Raw genomic sequence first — 25029 nt, forward strand, 5'->3', positions numbered from 1 at the left:
AAGGGCTAGTGTTGTACAACAACAGAATAGTGATACCCCAGGACATGAGAACCGAGATACTGCAACGAATACACGATGGCCACCAAGGCATTGTGAAGTGCCGTGAGCGAGCTAAATATAGTGTGTGGTGGCCTGGCATAAGCAACCACATCCAAGAGGCAGTCAGCACCTGCCGTGTATGTCAGGAGATCAAACCTACTCTGAGGAGAGAGCCTCTCATCTGCACCCCACTCCCGAGCCGCCCATGGGAGAAGGTGGCAGCAGACATTTGCCAGTGGAAAAAGGAGAACTTTCTTGTAGTGGTGGATTACTTTTCAAGGTACATTGAAATTGTTCACCTTACTAACATGTCTGCCGTTACAACCATTGCCAGCCTTAAGAATATGTTTGCCAGGTGGGGCTGCCCAAATGAACTGATTACTGACAATGGGCCCCAATTCACAGGGACTGTTTTTGCCGAGTTTGCCAAAATGTTTGATTTCAGGCACACAACCTCAAGCCCTCACTATGCACAGGCCAATGGGGAAGCAGAAAGGGCTGTGCAGACAGCCAAGCAGATCCTTGGACAAGCTGACCCGGCCTTAGGTTTGTTATCCTACAGAGCCACGCCACTGCAGGCAACAGGAGCAAGCCCCGCACAGCTGATGCTGGGAAGACAGATTCGCAGCACACTCCCTACCTTGGAGGCGAACTTGCAGCCTACATGGCCAGATCTTCAGACAGTGCAGCAGACTGACGGTTGCGCTAAGCTGCGCTACAGTCACACCCAGGGCATGACATTGGCACCCGCCCACCCGCCAAATGCGGGTAGAATTCGGCTCTATATATTTTTTATTGTCGTCTTCTCAAAACACATCTAAAATAACAAACTAATTGAACAGGGTTCTCAAGCCTCACGCATTGACCGTGAGACAGACACACACTTCAACCAGCATGTATCGTTTCCCCGTGTTAAACAGTCTCGACCTCCGTACGTTCGTTACTAAGCAACATAGACGCGCGAACACACGCTTTAAAACCTAAGGACCCTGCTCAGTGCAAGGCAAGGATGTGGCGGCACATAGCAGGTGTAGGAAAACCCGGAGAGCATAAACAAAAGAGAAAAACGTTTGAAACCGAAAATGAAGAGTCAAAGAAAAAGAAAAGACTGTTCAACGAAAAGTGGAGGTCCAGTCGAGAATGTCTGGTTTATGATCCAGCCAAGAACATAATGTATTGCACTGATTGTAGGAAGTAGCTCTACGGGAGTGAAAAGGTTAAGAGGGTCTCTTTTGTAGTTGGGACAAGAAATTTCAAAGTGGAAACAATAAAGCACCATGAAATTTCCGTTGGCCATGTCAAAAGCATTGCAACGAAACGGACAAAGACTGCTGGTTCGCTACAGTTATATGCAATGAGCTACTCTTTTTGTCTTTGTCTTAATCAGTTGCATATGTTAAGGAGCTTTACACACTTATAAGAGCTGAAGATTTGGTGACTGTACACATAGCCTACATTTTATGTAGTCTTGATTTAGGTGTTTACAATGGACATAGGTGTTTACAATTCACATTTACATTTGAAAGGAATGGGGAGAACCATAAGAGCATGTAGTTAAACAAGTTACAAATTAAACAACAAGGGCCGGGTTTCCCAGATTTGTTAAGAAGCTCTTAACGCTAAGAGCTTCTTAGGAGCGTCCTAAGAGCTTCTTAACGAATCTGGGAAACCCGACCAAGTTCAGTTAATGAAACATCCGAATTATGGTTTAAAATTATGCGAAGGTTAATACTGTGATTGCCATGTTCTGTCTGGTCAACTGTCTGGCTGTGATTGAATAATTGACACACATCTAATTGACATGTGATATAGGGCCGTGCCTGCGTCGAGCCTGGTAGAGCGGAAGTGGCAAACAATTTTTAAACCGCGTTAATGTGATGGAGAGCTTTTGTTTGAGACAACCAAAAGACAAAATAAAACACTATAATTGAAGACGTGCGTTGTCCGGATAATTCCGCTCTCAGAAGTGGACGCTGAAAAGCTGCCCCTACAACAGGAGAGAATCAGAATTCGGTTTATTTACCATGTATGTTATACAAACACAGAATTTACTGTGGCAGGGAGGTGCAAAACACTAAACATACGAATCTTAAATTAAGTAAAAGTACAAAAGTTTAACTATTTCTAAGAACTAAACAATCTAAGAATACAACAATTGAAATATAAAATAAAATATATATAAAAATAAGAATGAGCAGCGTGAGTGGTAAACAGTGCAATCGGATACTGAGGTAAGGTGGCTTGTGCATACTGTAATTGCCATTAGATGGACTTATAATAGTTAAGTGAATGAATGTCAATGGGAGTCCTTGGCCTTGTTGAAGAGGCCAGTAGCAGATGGAAAGAAACTGTTCTTATGGCATGAGGTTTTGGTCCTGATGGACCGCAGCCTTCTGCCAGAGGGGTGTAGCTGGAACAGGGAGTGACCAGAGTGGGAGGGGTCGGCCACAATCTTCCTCGCGCGCCTCAGGGTCCTCGAGGTGTGCAGGTCCTCGAGGGTAGGCAGATTGCAGCCGATCACCTTCTCAGCAGTGCGGATGATACGCTGCAGTCTGCTCTTGTCCTTGGCAGTGGCAGCAGCGTACCAGATGGTGATGGAAGAGGTGAGGATGGACTCAATGATGGCTGTGTAGAAGTGCACCATCATTGTCTTTGGCAGGTTGAATTTCTTCAGCTGCCGTAGGAAGTACATCCTCTGTTGTGCTTTTTTGGTGAGGGAGCTGATGTTCAGTTCCCACTTGAGGTCCTGGGAGAGGATTGTGCCCAGGAAGCTGAAGGACTCCACAGAGTTGACTGGGGAGTCGCACAGGGTGATGGGGGTGAGTGGGGCTGTATTCTTCCTGAAGTCCACAACCAGCTCCACTGTCTTAAGACCATTGAGCTCTGAGTTGTTCTGGCTACACCAGGTCACCAGGTTGTCAGCTTCCCACCTATAGTCAGACTCATCCCCATCAGAGATGAGCCCAATGAGGGTGGTGTCGTCCGCAAACTTCAGAAGTTTAACAGACAGATGACTGGAGGTGCAGGAGGTTCAGCTGGGAGAGCTTGTCCTGAAGCAGGGCGGGGATGATGGTGTTGAAGGCAGAGCTGAAGTCCACAAACAGGATCCTGGCATAGGATGCTGGAGAATCCAGGTGCTGTAGGGTGAAGTGGAGGGCCATGTTAACGGCATCAGTGAGCAGTGAGATGCTAGTACAGCTACATCCGTGGCCCATAGAAAGTTAACCATAACACAGACCCCTCCGCCCCTGCGCTTGCCTGAATCAGCTGTCCTGTCCTGATGGTGTTGAATCCCGACGGGGTAACCGCCGTGTTGGAGATCTCAGGGACAAGCCAAGTCTCCAGTACACAGCAGTTCCTGATGTCCCTTTGGAATTTGACGCGTGCATTTAGTTTGTCCATTTTGTTATCGATGGACTGAACATTAGCTTGTAGGATGTTCGGAAAAGCAGGTTTGAAACTCTGTTTCCGAGTTCGGATGAGGACTCCAGCACGTCGGCCTCTCTTTCTCCTCCTCCGTCTAAAACAAAGTCCGAGCACAAACTACGGAAAGTGGAATTAAAGTTCGTAAAATAGTCCTTGCTAAGTGACAACCTAATATCCAGTTTTAAATTCAGGACCTAAGAGAACAGGAGCGCTACATAGTAACACTTTCACAGCGTTGAAAGCGGTGTGACATTCGGGGGACCACACAAATGACAAAGACGGGCTAAGTAGACTTGTCAGCAGGGAAACAACGGAGGATGAATTCCTATAGAAAGTGCGGTAGTACCTCAGTATACCCAAGAAACGGCGTAACTCTCGTCTGTTAGTAGGTACAGGAAAAGCGCGGAATGCAGTCACTTTTTAGCATTGACTGGGCGGACTAATCCATGCCCAACCTGTTTTCACCATGCCAAACTCACACTTGGCCAAAGTCAAAGAGGCCGCTGCCAAATGGTTATTTCTAGGGCTGTCAAGTGATTAAAATATTTAATCGGGATTAATCGCAAATGTATTCAATTTATATTTTACCCCAATAAAATATTTCTTTGTGAAATAACATTAAAATGGTGTAGGATACTTAACTTCAAATAACTGGAAGATAACAAGAGGAAATTGTGAGGGAGTTTTATTCACTCACACATAGGCTGTACAATATTGAATGAACATACACATTGTTATATATTTAGGAAATGTAATCTCAAATTTAACATTGTCAAGTGTTGTCTGTCGTATATTACCGTAGCTAACGCTGCTGCCGCTAACGCTGCTGCCGCTAACGCTGCTGCCGCTAACGCTGCTGCCGCTAACTCTGCTGCCGCTAACGCTGCTGCCTGCGTTAACGACACTATTTTTTTTTATCACGTTAAAGTGAGATTACGTTAACACGTTATCGCGTTAACTTCGACAGCCCTAGTTATTTCACATACTGCAACGAGTTCACATGATCAGCCCAGGTAGCAGAATGAATGACCAAATCATCCAAATAGGCACAAACAGTTCGGGACATCGACCAGCAGATATTAACCAAACGCTGGAAGGTCACAGCAGGATTGCACATTCCAAAAGGCATTACAGTATATTCTAGGGATGCACCGATCCGACTTTTTCAGTCCCGATACCGATACCGATGCCTGGGCTTTGAGTATCTGTTGATACCAATCCGATACCGTTGTTGAATTAAAAATAAACTGTATACCTTATACCTTCCTTCCACCATGTAGAAGAGACTAAAGGCACCAGACTTTACGAACTAAGACAAAATAACAGATGTAATGTACTGAATTCTTATTATTTGTTATTTAAAAAACAATTGTGCATTCAAAATGCGAAAATAGAATGTAATCAAACGTATTAAAATGAATAAAATGTAGCAGTAGAAACAAAATAGTGTATTGGTCAAACATACAATAGTAAGAATCAAACAATTACCAAACATTGTAAACATGTAAAAAAATGTTTTGGAATTCTTATTTATTTGTTGTCGCTGGTTGCTGGTGTGTGAACCATGGAAGTTTTTAGATTGAAGCATTGCACCGTGCGGTGTACAGCTCGTGTCCAACCAGTGGACAGAAACTTAAAGGGCGATTGTTTGCAAAAACAATTTTACCTTGTCATAGTTGAAAAATGACAGTTTGGTGTGTAAAATAGACATACAGTGAATCTCAAAGTCCATTGAAACCTCTTTCCTATCAAAATTTCACTTTTTGAAACTGCAAATTGCAAACGCTAGCTTTTGAAACAGTGCAAGTTGTGACGTCACAACTTGCAGCATCAACTTTGTCACGCCCCAAAATTTACATTTACCCGCCCTCTTGTTTTCTGGTCCAGCAACATAAACGGAGGTCGAGTAGATCTCCGACACTTTTTTAGCTAACTGCGCGCTGCTCGGTACTTCCACAGGAATTACAAATAAGAAAGTTCATAAGTTTTCAAGATACTAAAAATGGAGTGCCGTAAATGCAGTGTTCCAGGCTGTACCGGGAAACCTGACACTTTTCACTATCTTCCCAAAGAACAAGACACTAGACAGGCATGGCTGATGTTTATCTATGGGAATATCCCTATTAAGTACGACGCTAAAGTATTAATTTGCTCGGACCATGTCACCGAGGACACTTGCAAAAACCTGGGACAATGTAAAGCAGGATTTGCTATGAAGCTGTTGCTGAAAAGAGGTGCTGTTCCAACCTTAGGTTTATCACAACCGCAAGCTGTATGATGTTGTCACTAACAGTTATTAGCAATGCTAACGTATCCTGCCTGTATCTAGCATCGGTAGAATGTGTGATGATTTAGTTTATTGGCAATGGGGCTAACGTTATTTCTTGTTCCTGACTGTGTTTCATTCAAATAAATAACCTGTGTTGTCATGTAAATCTACAATTCAAGATGCATGTTTGTCCAGATCTATTTTTCAGCAAGATAGCTAGAGCTAACTGAAACTGAATTGAATCAGGATAAGGCCGAAATAAGCTTCTGCGTCTCCGTTTACGGATGGGCGGGTGCACGGATACGCACGGATACGGACGGATAGACTTTGTTTATGGTTCTCCGTAGGCTGTGGGTGCTGAAAACAATTCACCGCCAGAAGAGTAGGTGGCGCAACGGTTTTTTGTAAGTCGTCGTGGAGTGTTTATTTACCTAGGTTATCAAGAAGTCGGAGCGAATTTACAAATTAGCCCTTTCATCAGTAAAATACGCACATTTTCAGCAACTACACTGCCCATTTCTCGTCACATTTTAATTCAGATGCTGATTTACTTGTACTGTTTAGCTGAAATATGAATTGTGAAAACTTACAGCAATGGCGGTCAAAGGATTCTGTTCGTCCTGTTTATCACGGCAACCGCCCCCCCGCCCCTGACAAAAGCGGTTCTTAATACTGACCAATCACAGCCAAGGGGGTCTCCGTAGCTCTCCGTCGCTCTCCGAAATTACGACGGATAGTTAGAAAATTCAGGAGGTGCACGTCGAGCTCTCCGGGGCTCTCCGAGGGCTGACAGAGCTCGTAGAGGGCGTTCCACGGAGACGAGGGCGTTCCCATGTGTCCGTTTTTTGAAAAACGCAGAAGCATATATCGGCCTATAGTTTTTTTGGTAAGCTGTAGCTAGTACTAATGTTACCCACCTAAGTCCATCCTGTTTGCTTGCACAGGGATCTTCTACGCTAGAGCTATGTTATAAACAAACATCTACCATGCCCGTCGAGTCAATGTTAGCTAGACTCTAGCTCATCTGGTTTTTATTAACGCTGATTTGCAAGGAATGCAAGAACAGCTAGATAGTGAAAACGCCTAGAGTAGGCAGGTAAACTAGTTTACCTATGCTCTTGCGTTAGCAAGCTAATGTGTGATGATTTAGTTTATTGGCGATGGGGCTAACGCGTTATTTCATGTTTCATTTGAACAAATAACCCGTACATGTAAATCTACAATTCACGATGCATGTTTGTCCAGATCTTTGGCAGGTTATTTTTTATCTAGCTAACTGAAGCTGAGTTAAATCATGATATAGTTTGGTTGCTAAGTTGTAATGTTCTACCCACCTAAGTCGATCCAGTTTGCTTCGACAACAGAAGTGGAAACAACTAACGTAATCATTTCAAATGATATCTAGTCAATTTGTTGAAAACAGTGTTGTGTAGACACAATAGATTTATTATACGTTTTTATTTCAAGTCTCCACTTGAAAGTGTTGGCCGTGTTGCGTCTTTGCTCCACAGCTTCACTCGTTGTAAACCAACCAATCAGCGCGCAGTTCATCTATATATTCATGAGCATACCATAAAAGGAGAAAACCTAGCGTTTTTTCCCGGGAAAATTTCAGAGGATGTATCAGGGGGCATATAACAGCACCCGGGCCATTTTCAGCCCAACCAATGTTACATACCCTATTCGGAGACCTTAATGAACAGTGTGAAATACCCCAAAAACCCAGTCAATCACCCCTTTAAAAGTAACATGGAGCGAGCCAAAGAGTCGGCTGTGTGGAGATATTTCACGCTTGCCACGCCAACTAGTTCGTCGGCTGTTTGCAATGTCTCCAAAGTTTGAGGGGTGGTGGTAGTACTGCAAAGTACAATACTACCAATTAATCAAGCACATCCAAAAGCACAATGCTAGGAGCACGCCGAATTCCTGCAGCTCAACGACTTATTATAGGCTACTGTAGAATCTATAGTGTAGATTAACCCGTTAACCTGTTAAGGAGTAGCGTCTCACATATGTAATCGTTCGAATGCGGGTCTCACAGCGTAACGTCGCATATGCGATTTCAAAAATTCCAACTGAATATTTTCCGATAAACAAACTATGCGACAAATGCTGTAAACTTCAAACTGGATCGGCCAGTGGATCTGTTCATTTTTCCGATCCCCGATCCAGCTATTTTGTCAATATCGGGGCCGATATCCGATCTTAATATCGGATCGGTGCACCCCTAGTATATTCTAAAAACATATCAGGAATCAAAAAGCCAAAACAACGGAGGCACGGGGGTAAGGGGAACCTGCCAATACCCTCAGGAATATGTAGATTGGTAACGTAAGCAGCGGCACCGATAGTGTCCACACAATCATCCATACGAGGTAATGGAAATGAATCTGGCACAGTAACAGAGTTAACCTTTCTATAATCGGTACAGAATGTACCATCATTTGCATGAATGTATGCTACCACAGCATTGGCAATTTGACTAGAATAGATGTGGAGGTTGAACAAGTACTTCAGAGATGACAGAATTTCAATTGTGATCTGAGAAATGTATACCAAAACCACTGAGAAGAAATGTCATCACCAGCTGCATCATGAGCACTGCACAATCTATCTATAATTCCAGGATTCTGTCAGGTGTCTGCCACCAGTTTTATCACAGGCACTATACACTATCTAGGGCACTGTTCCCTGTTCTGTAATTCCAAGAATCTGTGTTTGTGTAACACCAATTTTATCACGGGCACTATGCACTAGTCTCTTCAAACATACAAGGCCTGCATGCTACCCAACATTGCTGAACACCCAGGGTTTTTCCTGCATAGAGAATTTTGAGGTGGTCGCCTCTGTCAATTTTGGTGCCGCCTCCAGCTCTCGACAAAACTATGATGGGTGTCTTCTTTGAAAACACTCTTCTAACAAGCGTCGCTCTCTGTGGATTTTGGTAATTTGTAACTGCAATTGTGGCATTACGCCATTTGGTGGCGCTGTATCGAAATTAGCACTGTGCTCCGGGAAAGGTTCTGCCTAAACTACTAAAGGAGGAAGAAAAGAGCTGCGATTTTCAACAAGGGATTTACACCAAGAGCGTATTTTATCCCTAGCATGGTCCTAACTAGACCCTCGTACATTTCATTTGTACAGAGGGTCTGGGATTGTCCATTGACAAGCGTTAACTTCCTTGAAAGCGGGTACTCTGTTTAAAACTATTGGATCTGCCCAGAGCCACTTTGGATCTGCCATAACCAATCGCTAGCGTTCGCCTTAGCCAACTCCTTCACCACTAACGGAGCTAGCACCCCGTGGGGAGGAAGGCCACAACATCATGGCCACCAACAAAACTCAGCAAAGATTGTTTTGCTCCGGCTTCTGGATATTCTGCAGCGTTGCCACAACGGACCGAATGGCTTCGCTCGCATCTTTCTCCACCGCCATTACTGAACTGCAACTCAAACTAGCACACCAGCAACGTCCTCGTTCTCAGCCACTCCCTCTGTTCGCTGATTGGACCACCAAAAATGTGGTTTGACTAATTCATTTGATTCACAACGTCACTGTAGATTTGCACTGCCATCTTACCGACCGACTCGGTCTCAGTCTCTGCAAAATGTCGTGCAGTTGGCTGCAACAACAGCCGAAAGAGGAACCCTGGATTGGTATTTCATTCTATACCAAAAGACTAAAGGCTAATTCTCCTACAATTGATATAATGGATAGCATAATAATAGTTGGATTCTGTAAACCTTCTGTAGGCCTCGTTTCCCTTCCCTTCATGTTCTTCCAATGAGTAAACTAGTGCTGTCAAACGATTAAAATATTTAATCACGATTAATCGCATTAATGTCATAGTTAACTCGCGATTAATCGCACATTTTTATATATTCTAAATGTCCCTTGATTTCTTATAGTCCCATAATTTTTTCTCATTTTAATGTTCTTATCAACATGGATAAGTGGATCGGATTGCTTGGTGCAAATGTTAATTTTTTTTTAAATAAAACAACATTGCAATCGCCTGGCTTTGGCGAGGGGGCGGAGAATTCGCATCAGTTGTGTGCTTGGCCATCAAGTGGTATTTCAGAATCGTCGTGCTGCGATGATAGCTCAGTTCACAATGACAAAACACACAGATCACTTTGGTCTTGTCAATGGAACCATTTGGCAACGTTTTAAAAGTAAACTTTCCATTCAGAATCTTATTGGCATCCATTTCGGCGTCTCGCGCTCGCCATCCACTCAAAACGTAACGTTAGCCTACTACTCTTTAGCCGGCTCGCAAGCCCAAACAAGTGTGTGCGGCGTGCCTGTTGTTTTGTTTCCGGTCTAGCTCAGGGGTGCAAACTCATCAGGGATGAAAAAGGTGACAAGGATGAATATCAAACTTCAAACCAACTTTACCACGGTCATTCACCAGCCTAAAATACAATACAATCAAATCATCTCTGTCCATGACTGCACCTTTACCTTGCTCTGGGTATGTGCCCCACACAGGTATAGCAGAACTGCCCGCAATATAGTTAGGCTACATCGTTATCCCCAAAATAGCACTTTTTTTTTTTTTCGGAAGTCATGTCTGGGGCTCCATAAATTACAGACCCGAAGACTCTAAATAAAAAGCGTGCGTGTCATGAATACATTGGTTGGCCAAACGAACAAACTGAAAAAAATATTCATGACAGCTTGCGTTCGCAGATTACTTGGAGGACCCCCCCCCCCCCCCCAAAAAAAAAAAATCTACAGATCTACACGAATCACAGAAATGACCTATTTTGGATCAAAAACTGCGACTTTCGCCGAAAGGTGAAGAGTTTGCACCCCTGCTAGCTATATCCGGTGTGGTGTTGTAATATTTCTAACGTCTAGTTGTTGCAACAACATGTGAAAAAAACGAAAAAGTTTGCTAGGCCAAAAAGAACATTAATCTCACGATAAAAAAATGTATGCCGTTAAAATGGGTTTGCGTTAACGCCATTAATAACGCGTTTAACTGACAGCACTAGTATAAACACATCTCAGGGCTCGACACATCTTGTCCGGGACAAGTGGATTTTTTTGTAGGACAAGTGGAAAAGAAATGTACTTGCCCCACTGGACAAGTTATAGCTACCTCAAATATAATAAAATGCCATGTTACTTAACGTTATGTGCAGTGACACTCATTATGTCTATTTAACCGATTTTAAAGTTGCTAGCTATTTCCCTCTGTGTTTCGGTGAAGTTGATCATTTCATCTCGGTGAATTCTGCACCAAAAAGGTCGAGGAGGACAGCCTTTAAGAGAGAATTGATCTGTCGCATCAGAATTTTTATTTGGGTCGCGAAAGTCTTGAAATTTGAGTGAGAATGCGTCGCCCGCATAGTAGGCATCAGCCATGTTTTGGTCCCCCGTTACACTGTTCTGACGTTAGCCTCAGAGTCAGATTCGGGCGCTCACCGGCAGTGTTCACAATGTTGTATTTCACTCCATTCAACACCACAAACGTCAGGGAGGACTGCTTTTTGTAGATACGAGCCTGCCGAAGAAATCCAGACTCTTCGATTTCTTTAACTGAGCGTGTTTCATTCGTCATTTGTCTGAGAAAGCGACTTCCGTTAGCCAGGCTAGTTTTGCCCGTTTCACTAGGTCAGGCTATTTACAGGTCTCGGACAAGTGACTTTTGTGCATGGAACTTAAGTGCCTCAAAAAGTTAGTGTCAAGCCCTGCATCTGAAATTAAAGAACATTGTCCAGATTAATGACTTGCCGTGAGTTAAGTGGCACTAAGATGAGTGCTAGCTAGCTGTTAGCCACTTAGCTAACAACGTCAGAGTAAACTACCACCAAAATAATTTGTTAGATTTTTTTAAATAATACTTACATTTCCCATTACCAAGTCCTTGGTGGCCAGGTGCCGCACTTTCACGTCATTCACCTATCCAGCCACAGCATATTGATAAGCATAGGTACTCTTGAAAGCCTTCAAGCTATCCCCACTGTATGGGGAGGGGTTATGCACAAGCTAAATGTTTATAGATCTGTCATGGAAAGCCAATTGGGGCAAGCCTGGGGCAGATAATATGGGACAAAAGAAAACAAATAAGGATCAGAGCCTAAAATAGAAATGTTTGAGTTATCTCTGTCTCTCTCTCATTCAAATGGGCAGTGTGGGCGGCCATACTGGGCGAGATCGGTCGTCAATATGGCGGCGTTCTATTTGGAAGTGACGTAGGTGGCATCTATGAATATACCAAAATCCAAAGCGACTTAGTACACCCTAATATTTTGTGGTTGTTCAACTGGTTAAATATGGTTTATTTTGCATCCATACACGTCTAATTTAAGGTTTCCTAAATTAACACTACATCCCATCAGTGATTACAGCTTTGTTAGCTTTAGATATGACGCAGATATGGCTCCTCTAGTAAATGATTTCTTTACAAGGCAAGTTTGCGAGGAAGATGGATGAAGGCAAGTAAAACAGTGCAGACAACATTGTCTTGTTATTACAGGCAATTAAAAAGTAGCAAATCATGTCACTTACAGGCAGTTAAAAAGTAGCAAGTCATGTTACTATACGGCAACTTTCACAGGGCTATCAAGTCTCACACATTCGCTATGAGACTCATGCATTTCAACCATTACTCACGCTCTCACACAACACCTTGTATTTATCACCCATTTCAACCCTTTCTCACGCTGAGAAGTAAGGGATAACTTGTCCCGCTATATACAATTAATGGGCAAGGCGCAGATTTCTGCCGAGTTGATAGATGCCTCCAGTTACACAGATTTTAAAACCAGCCAATCAGGTACATCACCACCAGCTTGGATGTGTTGCAAAGTGGCCATCGGTGGACCAAACCAGGAGGTCCTGGACTACAAGGAATGCATTAAAACGTTTTACTTGATGAAAAACAGGCAGTTGAAATGTTCTGCCTCTGGTTGTGAACTTCAACATGATAATTGTCATTTTCCTCAATCATCAATACTAGAACAAATGTTGGTTGTAGGGAGTCAGATGGCTGAGTGGTGAGGGAGTCGGGCTAGTAATCTGAAGGTTGCCAGTTCGATTCCCAGCCGTGCCAAATGACGTTGTGTTCTTGGGCAAGGCACTTCACCCTACTTGCTTCGGGGGGAATGTCCCTGTACTTACTGTAAGTCGCTCTGGATAAGAGCGTCTGCTAAATGACTAAATGTAAATGTAAAGTGCTTGCTTAACCCTTGTGTTATCTTCAGGTCATTCTGACCCATCAGTCATTGTGACCCACCGTCGTATTGCGACAACTTTACCGCATACAAAAGCGAAGCATTTTCTTTTAACCGTTGGGCTGTCTCAGACCCCCCACATTGCGAAAGTTAAAATAAAATTATTTTTATTTGTTTTTGTGGGTAAAATTGGGTAAAAACAACAATGGTTCGTTATGAACCTTTGGGTCATGTGACCCGAAGGCAGCACAAGGGTTAAGCCAGTTGAAGGCATGGTACATGCACATGATCAGGATGGTACCTCCTCCACCTCATCTTGAGCCAGAAAAAAACCCTGACACCTCACTGACAAAAAAGACACATTGTGTGAACACAATATAATAAAAACACATAAAATATTAACTTAACCCTCGTGCTGCCTTCGGGTCACATGACCCAAAGGTTCATAACGAACCATCGTTGTGTTTACCCGATTTTACCCAATACAAAAACAAATTAAAATTATTTTCTTTTAACCTTTGCAATGTGGGGGGTCTGAGACAGCCCAACGGTTAAAAGAATATGCTTCACTTTGTCTTTGTATGCGGTAAATCTGTCGCAATACGAAGGTGGGTCACAATGACTGATGGGTCAGAATGACCCGAAGATAACACAAGGGTTAAAGCACACAGTATTGAAGTTCCTTATCCTCCCCTCCAAACATCAAAACACAATTCTTCAAGACATAGCCACAGGGCTGTTTTCTTACCTGCTCCGGAAGTTTGAAGGATGTGGGTGCCCGTCATACAAAGCCAAAAAGTCATATTCCTCCTCCACAGCAAAAGACTGAAAAACTATATGAATCCTGTTCCTCTCTTCTGCAATGATCACCCAGGTACAGTTTGCTCCATTAGGATATCCATATGGAAATCCTGGGCTCTCAATGGTCCCATTCCTCCCTTTTAAAGTGCCTCCACAATTATGGATAAAACCTGCATGGAAAAAAACCCAGATAACATTCAAAGATGAGCTTTTCTTCATTTGGGTCTGGTGACATGGACATAGTACTATAGGCCAGCTATAGGGCCCTATAGAATACAATTATTCCTGAGAATGATAAAACTAGTGCTAAATGGTTACTGTATAACGATTAGACAGACACTTCTGAACCTCACCTCACCTTTTCCCTGGGCAAACAGTGATTATCATGACACTTTCCTCCCATATACAACACTCATGCTGTACAAACCTTTACTGCACCATATTCTCCATTTCAGCTCAGAAAAAAAAAACAAGGACACACACCCAAATGCCTCTCCTGGCAAATTCTCCCACTTCCCCAATGGTATGTTTTTAATAAACTGGGGTCTTCCTTAGCACCTCAGTGTAAAGCTTTGTGAAAAACTGATATTGTTGACACATTGAGTCAGATACTTACGTCAAAACAATACTTTGAATATTTGGCTCAACTTTACAACAATGTAAAATTTGAACCTTTACTGTAGAAATGATAACAGGTATGTAACAATGTACTGTAATGTACACATGTTCTAATGTACACATAGTTTTTTTCAAATGCTTACACACATTCTTTTTACTTGTCCTCTTTTTTTCAAAACTTAACACACAAATCCAACAACTGCACACACAAAATGCAAAATGCCTCGCTTCTCTTGCAAAATGAAGCACTGCATTCAAAATATCACAAACATGTCTCAAAAGCACACATTTGTCTCATTTTGCAAACACTTTTGCCATTTAATTAAATTCTTGTATATATCATATACACACAGTTATTCAAAACCTAAAGCTCTTCTTTCATGAGCTCCTTTGTACATTTCTGTACAAGATTGAAATGGCAGAGATGATGAAAAATTCATGGTAAACCCGAAAACAAGATTGAAACCAAACACATTTTTTTACTATAAGCAGTTGTGGTTGTGAATACAGTATTACACAGTACAAAAGAAAGTGTAGTAGGACAGAAACCAAACCTAATTTTGAAAAACGTGATTACGGAATGGTGTGTGTGTGCCATGAACTGTAGCATCGACAATATTGTCAGAATGTCTTCTTACAGTCACTGTACTGTTTCACGGTATGATACAGTAATCCACCAGACTGTGACCAATCATGCAGTGCACTGCAGTCAATGGATGCATGGGTGCTAAAATCTATGTTTGTGTGTGTAGTATACCGTGTGTTGTGCTGAAACAGCCATTATGTGTACATTAGAACGTGTATATTACAGTATATTGTTACATACCTGTTATCTTTTCTACAGTAAAGGTTCAAATTATACCCATCACTGTAAATCAACTCAAATTAAGCTATTTATAGGCCTATTCTAAAGCCATGATTGGTTGGTGTTGAGTAAATCAATGAGTGTTTGCACATGTGAGGAGTTAGTGTAAGGCACTGATGAATTAGTGTGTCATTTTGATTGGTTGTGTTTTAAAAAGGAAATCAAGATGCTTCCTGTTAGAATGTTGTGTGTTACGTGGAGAATTGTGTGTTGTGTTTTGCAAAAAGTGTTTTATGAAATTGAAAACTGAGTCAAAGGCCCAAAATGTGCGTATGGTTTTGCAGATTTGAGGTGTGGTTCTGGTGTTTGAGTGTCAGGTTTCAGAAATTGTGTGAAAAGTAAGGAATTTGTGTGTAAGCATTTGAAAAAAACTGTAATAGCTGTTTCAGCACAACACACGGTATACTATACACAAACATATATTTTAGCACCCATGCATCCATTGACTGCAGTGCACTGCATGATTGGTCACAGTCTGATGGATTACTGAATCATACTGTGCAACAGTACAGTGACTGTAAGAAGACATTCTGACAATATTGTAGAAAATAGTATATATTACTGTATGCTACAGTTCATGGCACACACACACCATTCCGTAATCACCTTTTTCAAATTTAGGTTTGGTCTCTGTCCTACTACACTCTTTCTTTCGTACTGTGTAATACTGTACTCACAACCACAAATGCTTACAGTAAAAAAAAGTTTGGTTTCAATCTTGTTTTCGTGTTTACCATGAACTTTTCAACATAAATGTACATAGGAGCTCATGAAAGAAGAGTTTTAGGTTTTGAATAACTGTGTATATGATATATCAAAAAATGTAATACTATGGCAAAGATGTTTGCAACGTAAGACAAATGTTTGCTTTTGAAACGTGTTTGTGATATTTTGAATGCAGTGCTTCATTTTGCAAGAGATGCGAGGTATTTTGCATTTTGTGTGTGGAATTTTTGGATTTGTGTGTAAAGTTTTGAAAAACAGAAGAAAAGTTTAAAAAAAATTGGTGTCAGCAGTTAAAAAAAACGGTAAAAGACGTTGTAAACATACATTTTTGTTCTTGTACATCAAAGGAAAAACATGAACAAGAGGAGAGGCCATGCATTAAAAACTGTTACGGGCTTCATGGTATGTGTTCATTTGTATTTTACTGCCATTGCAGAGGAGGCTGCATTCTCTGTCTTTCAATCACCTTGATGACACTGTGCCTAGGGTGACCACAAACAGCAATGGCACCACCACGCCACACGGCATTACCCATAAATCCCTCTGAAAAACCACATTAGCCGCCTGCTATGATTGCACAGCAGAGAAAAATGGGTTTAAAAATATGAATCAGTATCATAACACATAAATCTCATTCAAACAGGGGGAAGGCATGGCAGGCATGATAGGCCACAGCTGCTTCACTGGAGTAGATACATTTACTCTTGGCCTTTGCCACACACACACCTTTCACTCTCATAACTGATGATTATATTTACCCCAGCAAGCGGATAGGGAGATGGTCTCCAATAAAAATTGGCTGTGGTTGAGGCTTTTCGGGAGACATTATACAAGCAGAGAGAAAAAATGCCTGCTTCTAAAACGTAGTCTTTCTGTTAGTGAAGAGGCAGACTAAAACCCTTTCTTCAACAAATATCTAATTCAATTAAAGTTTTTGGTCCGGATTTGAGCATTGGCGAAACTGAAGGTGTCATAATAAATACAAAACACGCGTCAAAGTTGTCGTGTGTGAGTCTGGCCAATCATGAAATAGCAGTGTCGTCATTAGAACCCGTGCAGTTGCTCTTGAGAAAATGCTCTCGTCTCAAGTCGGGCAAAAGTCTAACCAGAATTCACTGCTTCAAGTCAGCCGGCTGCAGCGCTGCATGAAGTCGAACACACCTAATAATACACCTCATAATACCATCAATATAAGGGCGTAGGTTTGGTGTCAGCTTTGGTAGGGACACTGCCCGGCACCCTGCCCGGTTTTATGGAACAGCCTTGTTTTTTTTATTCAACATCACATAATTCACAATCAAAAAGTGCTGACATAAGGTCAGATTCCCCCAACGTCCTTCAATTTCATTGCTAATGCATGGAAATTCTTAACGTAATGCCATGAGTAAGACCTCACCTGAAGCCCTGATGGTCCAGCTGCTGCTTCCTCAGCCTGCACTATATCTGCACTGGATTTCTGAGTTTCCTGAATGCATTTTAAAATAATGCCTTAATTAACAAAATGACCTAATGAGAAGTACATGCAATACATTTGTTTGTTCAGAAATTACTTTTTTATATGTAGGTAATTGGTTCAGGTTTTATGGAGCTGTACTAGGCCTACATAATCTGTACTGGACTTCTGAGCAATGCCATAATGTATTAATGAATTATATGATGCATACATTTGGGCATCCCAATTTAAGTGTGAATGATAACATTCATGGGTAACATTGTCTAAACGTCCTTTAAAAAACAGCAGTTTAATGCAATCTTTACCAAAATGGACAATTCAACTTCTCACCTGAACCCCTGATGCTGATTCATCACCAACCTGCTCTACATCTGTAGCTTCAGGGTGCTGTTTTCCTGCACAGTAATTCATCAATTTAATACAGACACTAACCATGCTTAGTTGACTGCTGACATTGGTCAAGATTACAGGGATAGCCATATTACTATCCAAGGGATCATGGTAACCCTTCCTTTTACAGTCCCTTAAGTACTAGGTATTTACATAGAAACTAAAGATTATGTTATGTGTTTTATTGGGTATTACCGATTGGTACCAAGGTGGTAAATACCTAGATAATTCGAAGTATTTACCCATTAACTAAATACTAACGTGCTGGTCATTATTGGGTATGTTTTCTGTTTTATTGGGTATTACCGATTGGTAAGTGGTATTCGCTTACAAAGGATATGGTAAGAGCCTGGTAACACCATGGAAACATCACGGCTTCCTTTTACTGTCCAGTTTCAGATTACTTACTGAGTAAATAGCCATGTTTTACCTGGTATCGCCTTGGAACGTATAGTACAAGTTCATACTAAGGGTAACGTTGACAAAGTGGTATTCGCTTACAAAGGGTATGGTAAGAGCCTGATAACACCATGGAAACAAACACGGCTTCCTTTTACAGTCCAGTTTCAGATTACTTACTGAGTAAATAGTCCAAACATGCGCAAGAACATACCCAGTATCCAAGAAGATTTACCATGACAGTAGAGGAAAACTCTTCCCGCGGAGGTAGGTATAGGCCTACCAGCCAAGTAAATGAGGCCATCATCGATAAATGTATCTGAAAAGGTATTTTATTGTAAAGTACTATCTTATATTACCTTCTCATTAGACGTGGACTGTTACCGACATAAACCTTAGGTAACTGCAGGGTAATAGTAGAGTATTTTGTTCGTAATTCTGCTGGAGCTTCGCCGTCCTTACCTACTTAGTAGCAATGGTATTTACCCAATAACACATTATAATTGACCATATCTTCCGTAGTTACCAACTTACTACCAGCGGTAGTTACCACCTTGGTACCAATCGGTACACCCAATAATACAGAAAACATACCCAGTAATGACCAGCACGTTAGTATTTAGTTAATGGGTAAATACTTCAAATTATCTAGGTATTTACCACCTTGGTACCAATCGGTAATACCCAATAAAACAGAAAACATACCCAGTAATGACCAGCACGTTAGTATTTAGTTAATGGGTAAATACTTCGAATTATCTAGGTATTTACCACCTTGGTACCAATCGGTAATACCCAATTGTAGCACAGTCCACAGACAAAGCACGGTACCATCACACCTTCTCCTACCCCCGACAAGGAAAGGGTCTTCCCCCTTTGTCCTTCTCCCAGAGGAGAAGCTTCAAAGCTTCTGACCCAGCATGGGGTCAGATACAGAGGCCACACGGCCCACAGTATCAGACAAAGGATTTACAAGGAAGAACTTTCTTATGTGGATTTACAAACATTCTCAAGGACTACATGGCTCATGGACACTATTTCAATGACAGTAGTTGATGTGTTATAATGTGTGTTTTTCCCATTTACTTAGAACGTTGTTTAATTGAGGTTTGATTATAACTTCCCTTCAAGTATAGTTAAGTCAGCCAATCTTGATATCAAAATGATTGTACCATACTAACAAAACCATTTACGAATGTTGTATTGTTATATTCTGAAGTTTGAGCATTCCATGGACAGTTGAAATAACGGAACTCAAAAGGTACAGCTACCTCACACCTAGGCAGATCTCAGGACGACGCCCAGGTGGGGGGAAACTGACCAATGAAAGAGGTCACCTTCACGGGGACCCCCCCTTTTCCTTTGGAGTATAAAACCCCCAAACGTACAATCACCCCCGCTTGTTCGTAGGATTAAACTGAAGTGCTAGCTACATTTCTAAACTATTCCTCTCAACCTGCAAATTCACTGAGCGCCCGGAACTTTGGCCAAAGATTCCGTTGTTCTATTTTCGTTGGACGATAACGAAACCATTGACTCTACCTTTCTTCAAACCGACAAAAGTAACTACGATTTGCAATATTTCTTACCTGTGACATATTGGCATGTTGTGATTAAATTGTTGATGTTTGATTGTATTTTACAAATGAGTTAGCTTAACCCTTGCTAAATCAGTTGCCCTTGCTCGTCCATTGTTCCCACAAAGGCCTACCTACCCCTCTCTCTCTCTCCCTCCCCCCTTTACACGCGCTCTACACAGCCATTGTGTTGCTCGCCCTCATTCGCATCCAGCCACTGTACTACTCTGACTAACCCATAACTTATCTGGTATTTGTTCATTATAATTACATTCTCCTAAATAAATCATTGTGTATAATATTCGCGTATCACTCACGTTATCTGATCTGCTCTACTTTCATAGAATTCACGACTCAAGATTAGACTGATTATTACGAAGGCTATTATTTAAATATTATTCAATAAGGTTTCCTCTATCCCTTTAACAATAAGAGGTGGTGCCCACAAGAACTACATACTTTATTATAAATTAAGTATTGCTAATCTTAAACGAGCAAACCCCGCTACATAGTGGAGCCCCGTGAGAGGCTTTGAAACAGATTGAAATGAGCGATCTATAACGGAGATACATTTTCCGTCTGAAACCCTCCCTCCCACCCTTTTGGTTAAATTAACGCTCCGTTGTTTTAACTATTCCCCCAGATAGCTACGGTTTTAAACACTGTTTGAATACTGTGCTGTGTACTCATTGAATTGGCTTTGTCGTGAACAATTGGCTATTTGTGTGTAGCTAACTAGCTTCGGAAAAGCTAGACTTGAGCGGAGGTACGCGCGTGCGCAGTGACACTGCGACCCGTCTCATTTCATCTTGTGAAACAAAGGCAGCGCTTCTACATGAAGGCGTAAGAACCTTTTTATAGAGTCACAACACTACTATTTTGGTACCATACACGCTTCGGAAAGGTGTATTATAGTAGTGTTGGCCATTTGGGTTGAGTAAATCAACCAAGCAACTGATAAGTTGCCATTGTCTAGTTAGAGGTAGATAACAGACATTGATCAGTCCAAAAGGACTTTGATTTTGAAGGAGACTACGCAGCTCTCTACATTAAGCTATATGCTTCTACCTTGTTAAACAATTGGTAAATTGATTAACTTAGCTTTTCGGAAAAAGCTTCACTTTGTTTTGCATGTAATTCAACATTAATGTAAACACTCAACCTCTAGAATCAGTAAAGTAACAGTAAAATAATTATTGAGACAGGAGAAGCTGCTTATTTAAGGACCTTTATTGTTGCTTAACCGGAAATAGTTACCTTTCGTGAACAAAGACCTGTAATTTGATTTTCATTCCGCGCACTTAAAAGTGGAAGTTGTCAGAATATCGGCGTTGTTGACCATACTGAACTGTAATCCTATTTATCCCTCATCAATATACAACTTTAACAACAATCGCTAAATAATAATTAAACGTAAAGTGTATTATTTTTAGTTTGCCCGCTCTATCTGCGATCAGTCCAAAAGGACTTTTGTTTGGAAGTAGCCGAACAACGCAGCCTGTACTGCCACAATATTGTTAAACAATTCCGAAATTGATAAACTAGCTTTTCGAAAAGAAGCTTCACTGTTTCGCATTCAATTCGAGGTGAATGTAAAACCCTTGCCCAATTTAAAGCTACATTATAGATGCAGCAACAATTTAGTTCATTATCTGTTTGATTCTACAAGCTAAACCGGCTAACTTAATGTGCTATAGTATTTAAATACATTGTACTTTCTCAGTCCAGTTTAGGCTAAAACAAATCAACAGCTACTCAATCTAAATTCTCTAATCGTTTATAGATACTATAACAAGATTACTGAAATTAAGATTTAATATAGGCCTACAAGAATAAATAATTTGTTTGAATCTTTGATCCTGGAAGGTGACTTCAATGTTAATTTTAATTTCTGAATATTAATCTCAGTTTTTGATTGTTAATCTTTGAATATTAACTTCTGATTTTAATTTTAGTATTGATTTGATAAACAATTTTTTTTAATCTTTGATCCTGGGTGGTGACTTTAATATTAATTTTAATTTCTGGATATTAATCTCAGTTTTTGATTGTTAATCTTTGAATATTGACTTCTGATTTTAACCTTAATATTAATTTGGTAAACAATTTTATTTATTTTCTGAATCTTTGATCCTGGATGGTGACTTTAATATTGATTTTAATTTCTGAATATTAATCTCAGTTTTTGATTGTTAATCTTTGAATATTAACTTCTGATTTTAATTTTAATATTAAGTTGGTAAACAAAAAAAAAAAGGAAAAGAAAAGTATATATATTGCTGCCAAAAAGAGAACCACTACAAAACTAAAGTGCCTATCAACATTATCACAATAGCATTGTGTTAATAACTTCCAGTAGCCGAACCAAACATGTCTCACCTCACGGAAGCTGAGAAACTGATTGTCCACCTATCCGAAAAAGAAAACCCAAATTATGTGGAAACGCTGACCGATCTAAATTCCGATATGATCACCAGGAAAACTCAAGAAGTGGTCATAGAAAATGTAGGCCAAATATTGAGCAAATCCCAAATTGTCAAATGCCTATCCAGCCTCGGTCTCAACTATGCTGCACTACTCAGGTTATCAATAACAAAAGTCAAAACACAATGGACACAGGCTCTCCAGGATCGAGAGGATGCTACCAAGGCGGCACAAAGAGAACAAGAGCAGAGGAAACGATTGGAACAGGAAACCAGCAACCTGGCTGTTGAACTGGAAAGAGCTAAGACACAACTAATGGAAAAGGAAATAACCCTCAAAGATGCCCTCAAAGATGCCCTCAAAGAAAAAGAAAAGGAACAGGACCGACGGGAGCTAATGGAACAAGAAACCAGTGACCTGACTGGAGAACTGGATAGAGCTAGACAACAACTAATGGAAAAGGAAATAACCCTCAAAGATGCCCTCAAAGATGCCCTCAAAGAAAAAGAAAAGGAACAGGACCGACGGGAGCTAATGGAACAAGAAACCAGTGACCTGACTGGAGAACTGGATAGAGCTAGACAACAGCTAATGGAACAGAAAACAACCCTCAGGGATGCCCTCAAGGCGAAAGAAACTGAACGAGATATCCGGGAAACACTTCAACAGGAGAACAAGGAACTCGCTACGGAACTGGGAGACCTAAAAGAAGAAATGCAGGGGGTTCAGAAAAGCAAAAAGGACTCAACCGCCCTCATGGAAAACACTATTAAGATGTTGGATGAAGCTAATGAAAAAGTAGCAGGCTACGACCACCAAAAAGAAGAATTGCACACTCTCTACACAAAATTCCAACACCTGGACCAAGATCTCTCACACATCACAGCTGACAGGGAGACAATGAAGGAGGAGTTACAGGAAACAAGAACTGAACTGCTATCTACCATTCGTAAGCTGAACAAGGCGAACGCCAAAATCCAGTCCACAGAAGACCCTAACACCAACCGAAGGTGGGGAAGAGACGACAGAGAAGTAGATCGACATTCAAGAAACCAAAACCCAAGACAGCTGCAATCACCTGAAGCACCGCTCCACTCAGAATACGAAACAAGAAGACCATATAGGGAGACATCCCCTCCCAGCCAATCTCTGTACCAAGCTGACACGAATCCACGAAGAACGAGGGGAACAGAAGATGTGGAGCAGCAGAGCAGAAGACTGTATGACCAGAAAATGGAGCTACAATTCCAACCTGAACGTCGCGGTCAGACCACAGCCCCAAACAGATGGGATGACCATGATGAACCCTCACGTTCAGCCTATCCACAAAATGCATGGGAAATGCATGACCTGCCACCAGCAGTGTCACTAGATCTGCTATTGAAAATTAGCAGGAACATAGAGAAGTTCGATCCAGACAATCCCACTCAGAGCATTGAGATGTATCTAGAACAACTGAACTCTAATCTCGAACGCCTGCCTACAGCTACAGACGCGGACAAGCTGTACCTGTTGAAGAACACCTCTTCCAGCTCAATCAGAGCCCTGCTTGACAGGCAACCTGCTGGAGAACGCCACAGCTATGACATGGCTTGCCGGACCCTCAAGGCTTGGCACTCAGAAAGTAAAGGCTCCTGCTGCACTATCGCCCTGCACACAAAACAAAAGGCCAACGAAAACCCAAAGACATTCTATGAGAGGCTCCGGAAAGCCTATTTCGCAACAGAAAACCAACCCGGAGGAGAAGAAACTCCCATGTTCAAGTCAGTGTTCATCAACAACCTCTCCCAATCCATAAAACCCTTCATGACGACCTTCGCGAACCAGGAAACCATGACGGCTCTGCAGCTGAGGGACATGGCATATAAATCATGGGCGAACAACAACCGAGCTCCAGACTCAAACGTCTATGCGGTGGAATCAGATTCACACCTACAACTGGAAGGAAGAGAACTCCAGAGACCCTATGAACCCAGACCCGCCTACAAGCAACATTCCTATAAAACACGAAACCACTCAACAAGACCCACACCGTACCAAAACGAACACAACAGCCCTGGACGACATCCGTCAGAACCAGCATGACTAGAAGGCCCCAACACGGAAAACACACCTCAAATGCTCCCCATTGGATGGAAGAAAAGGAAGAAGACCCAAAAACACCACAAACCCACAAGAAGACGACCTCCAGAAACAACAACACACAAACAAGCCCCACAGTTACACACATTTCTGGGTGAGCTTTCCAGAAAAGGAAGAGCTAACCGAAGCTATGTCCCCATCACACTTGAAGATGAAGTGCCCTGCGAAGGATTGCTGGACACGGGTGCAGAAATCTGCCTGATTGCACCCACCTTGGCCGCTCAGCTAAAAGGAATAGCCAGGTCAAACAGAAGATGGATTAAAAGTGAAGATAGTGAATTCAACATCACAAGCTTCACCCAAAACAAAGCTCCAGTCACAGAGACGCTGTACTTGAAGCTAACGTTTGGGGAAATGTCCCTAATCCACCCCATCCATGTCTCACCGCTTGAGACCGAAAAGCTGCTGATTGGACACGATCTACTCAACAGACTGGAACCCCTCATTGACTTCAAACGAAACCAGAGGTGGACAAACGTCGAGAAGCCCTATCCACTGCCTCACCCTGAAGTCCAGAACACAGTCTTCACAGTGGAAGGGGGGGGAGATTCCACGTCTGATCCACATCTCTCAGAAGAGGACCGAATCCATGAGTTAGATGGCCGCTCCAGACCGCCCCAGAGCTACGCCACTCACCCATCAAGACACAAGATTCAAACAAAATCAACACAACGCCATGACCGTCGGGTGCCATCAGAAACCCACCTGCGACGAGA

General features: G+C 41.8%; 1 protein-coding gene and 1 long non-coding RNA gene across 6 annotated transcripts in view; both read right to left on the reverse strand.

The window, feature by feature from the left end:
• Positions 1-25029, reverse strand: part of LOC134022944 (CUB and sushi domain-containing protein 3-like) — a 403505-nt gene that overhangs the window by 350564 nt on the left and 27912 nt on the right. For all 5 annotated transcript variants that reach the window (XR_009930720.1, XM_062464691.1, XM_062464690.1 and 2 more), the window contains exon 2: positions 13667-13889. Coding sequence is in view for 4 of the 5 variants with exons in the window: in XM_062464691.1 (XP_062320675.1) it covers positions 13667-13889 (223 nt within the window). In the remaining variant the exon portion in view is untranslated. The remainder of the gene's footprint in view (positions 1-13666; positions 13890-25029) is intronic.
• Positions 17116-17770, reverse strand: LOC134023084 (uncharacterized). The gene is made up of 3 exons (XR_009930736.1): positions 17712-17770; positions 17325-17393; positions 17116-17168 (listed from the first exon to the last, which is right to left on the reverse strand). It is a non-coding gene; the product is annotated as an uncharacterized LOC134023084 (long non-coding RNA).

The sequence above is a fragment of the Osmerus eperlanus genome, chromosome 7, assembly GCF_963692335.1.
Source record: "Osmerus eperlanus chromosome 7, fOsmEpe2.1, whole genome shotgun sequence".
In the NCBI taxonomy this organism is placed as follows: Eukaryota; Metazoa; Chordata; class Actinopteri; order Osmeriformes; family Osmeridae; genus Osmerus; species Osmerus eperlanus.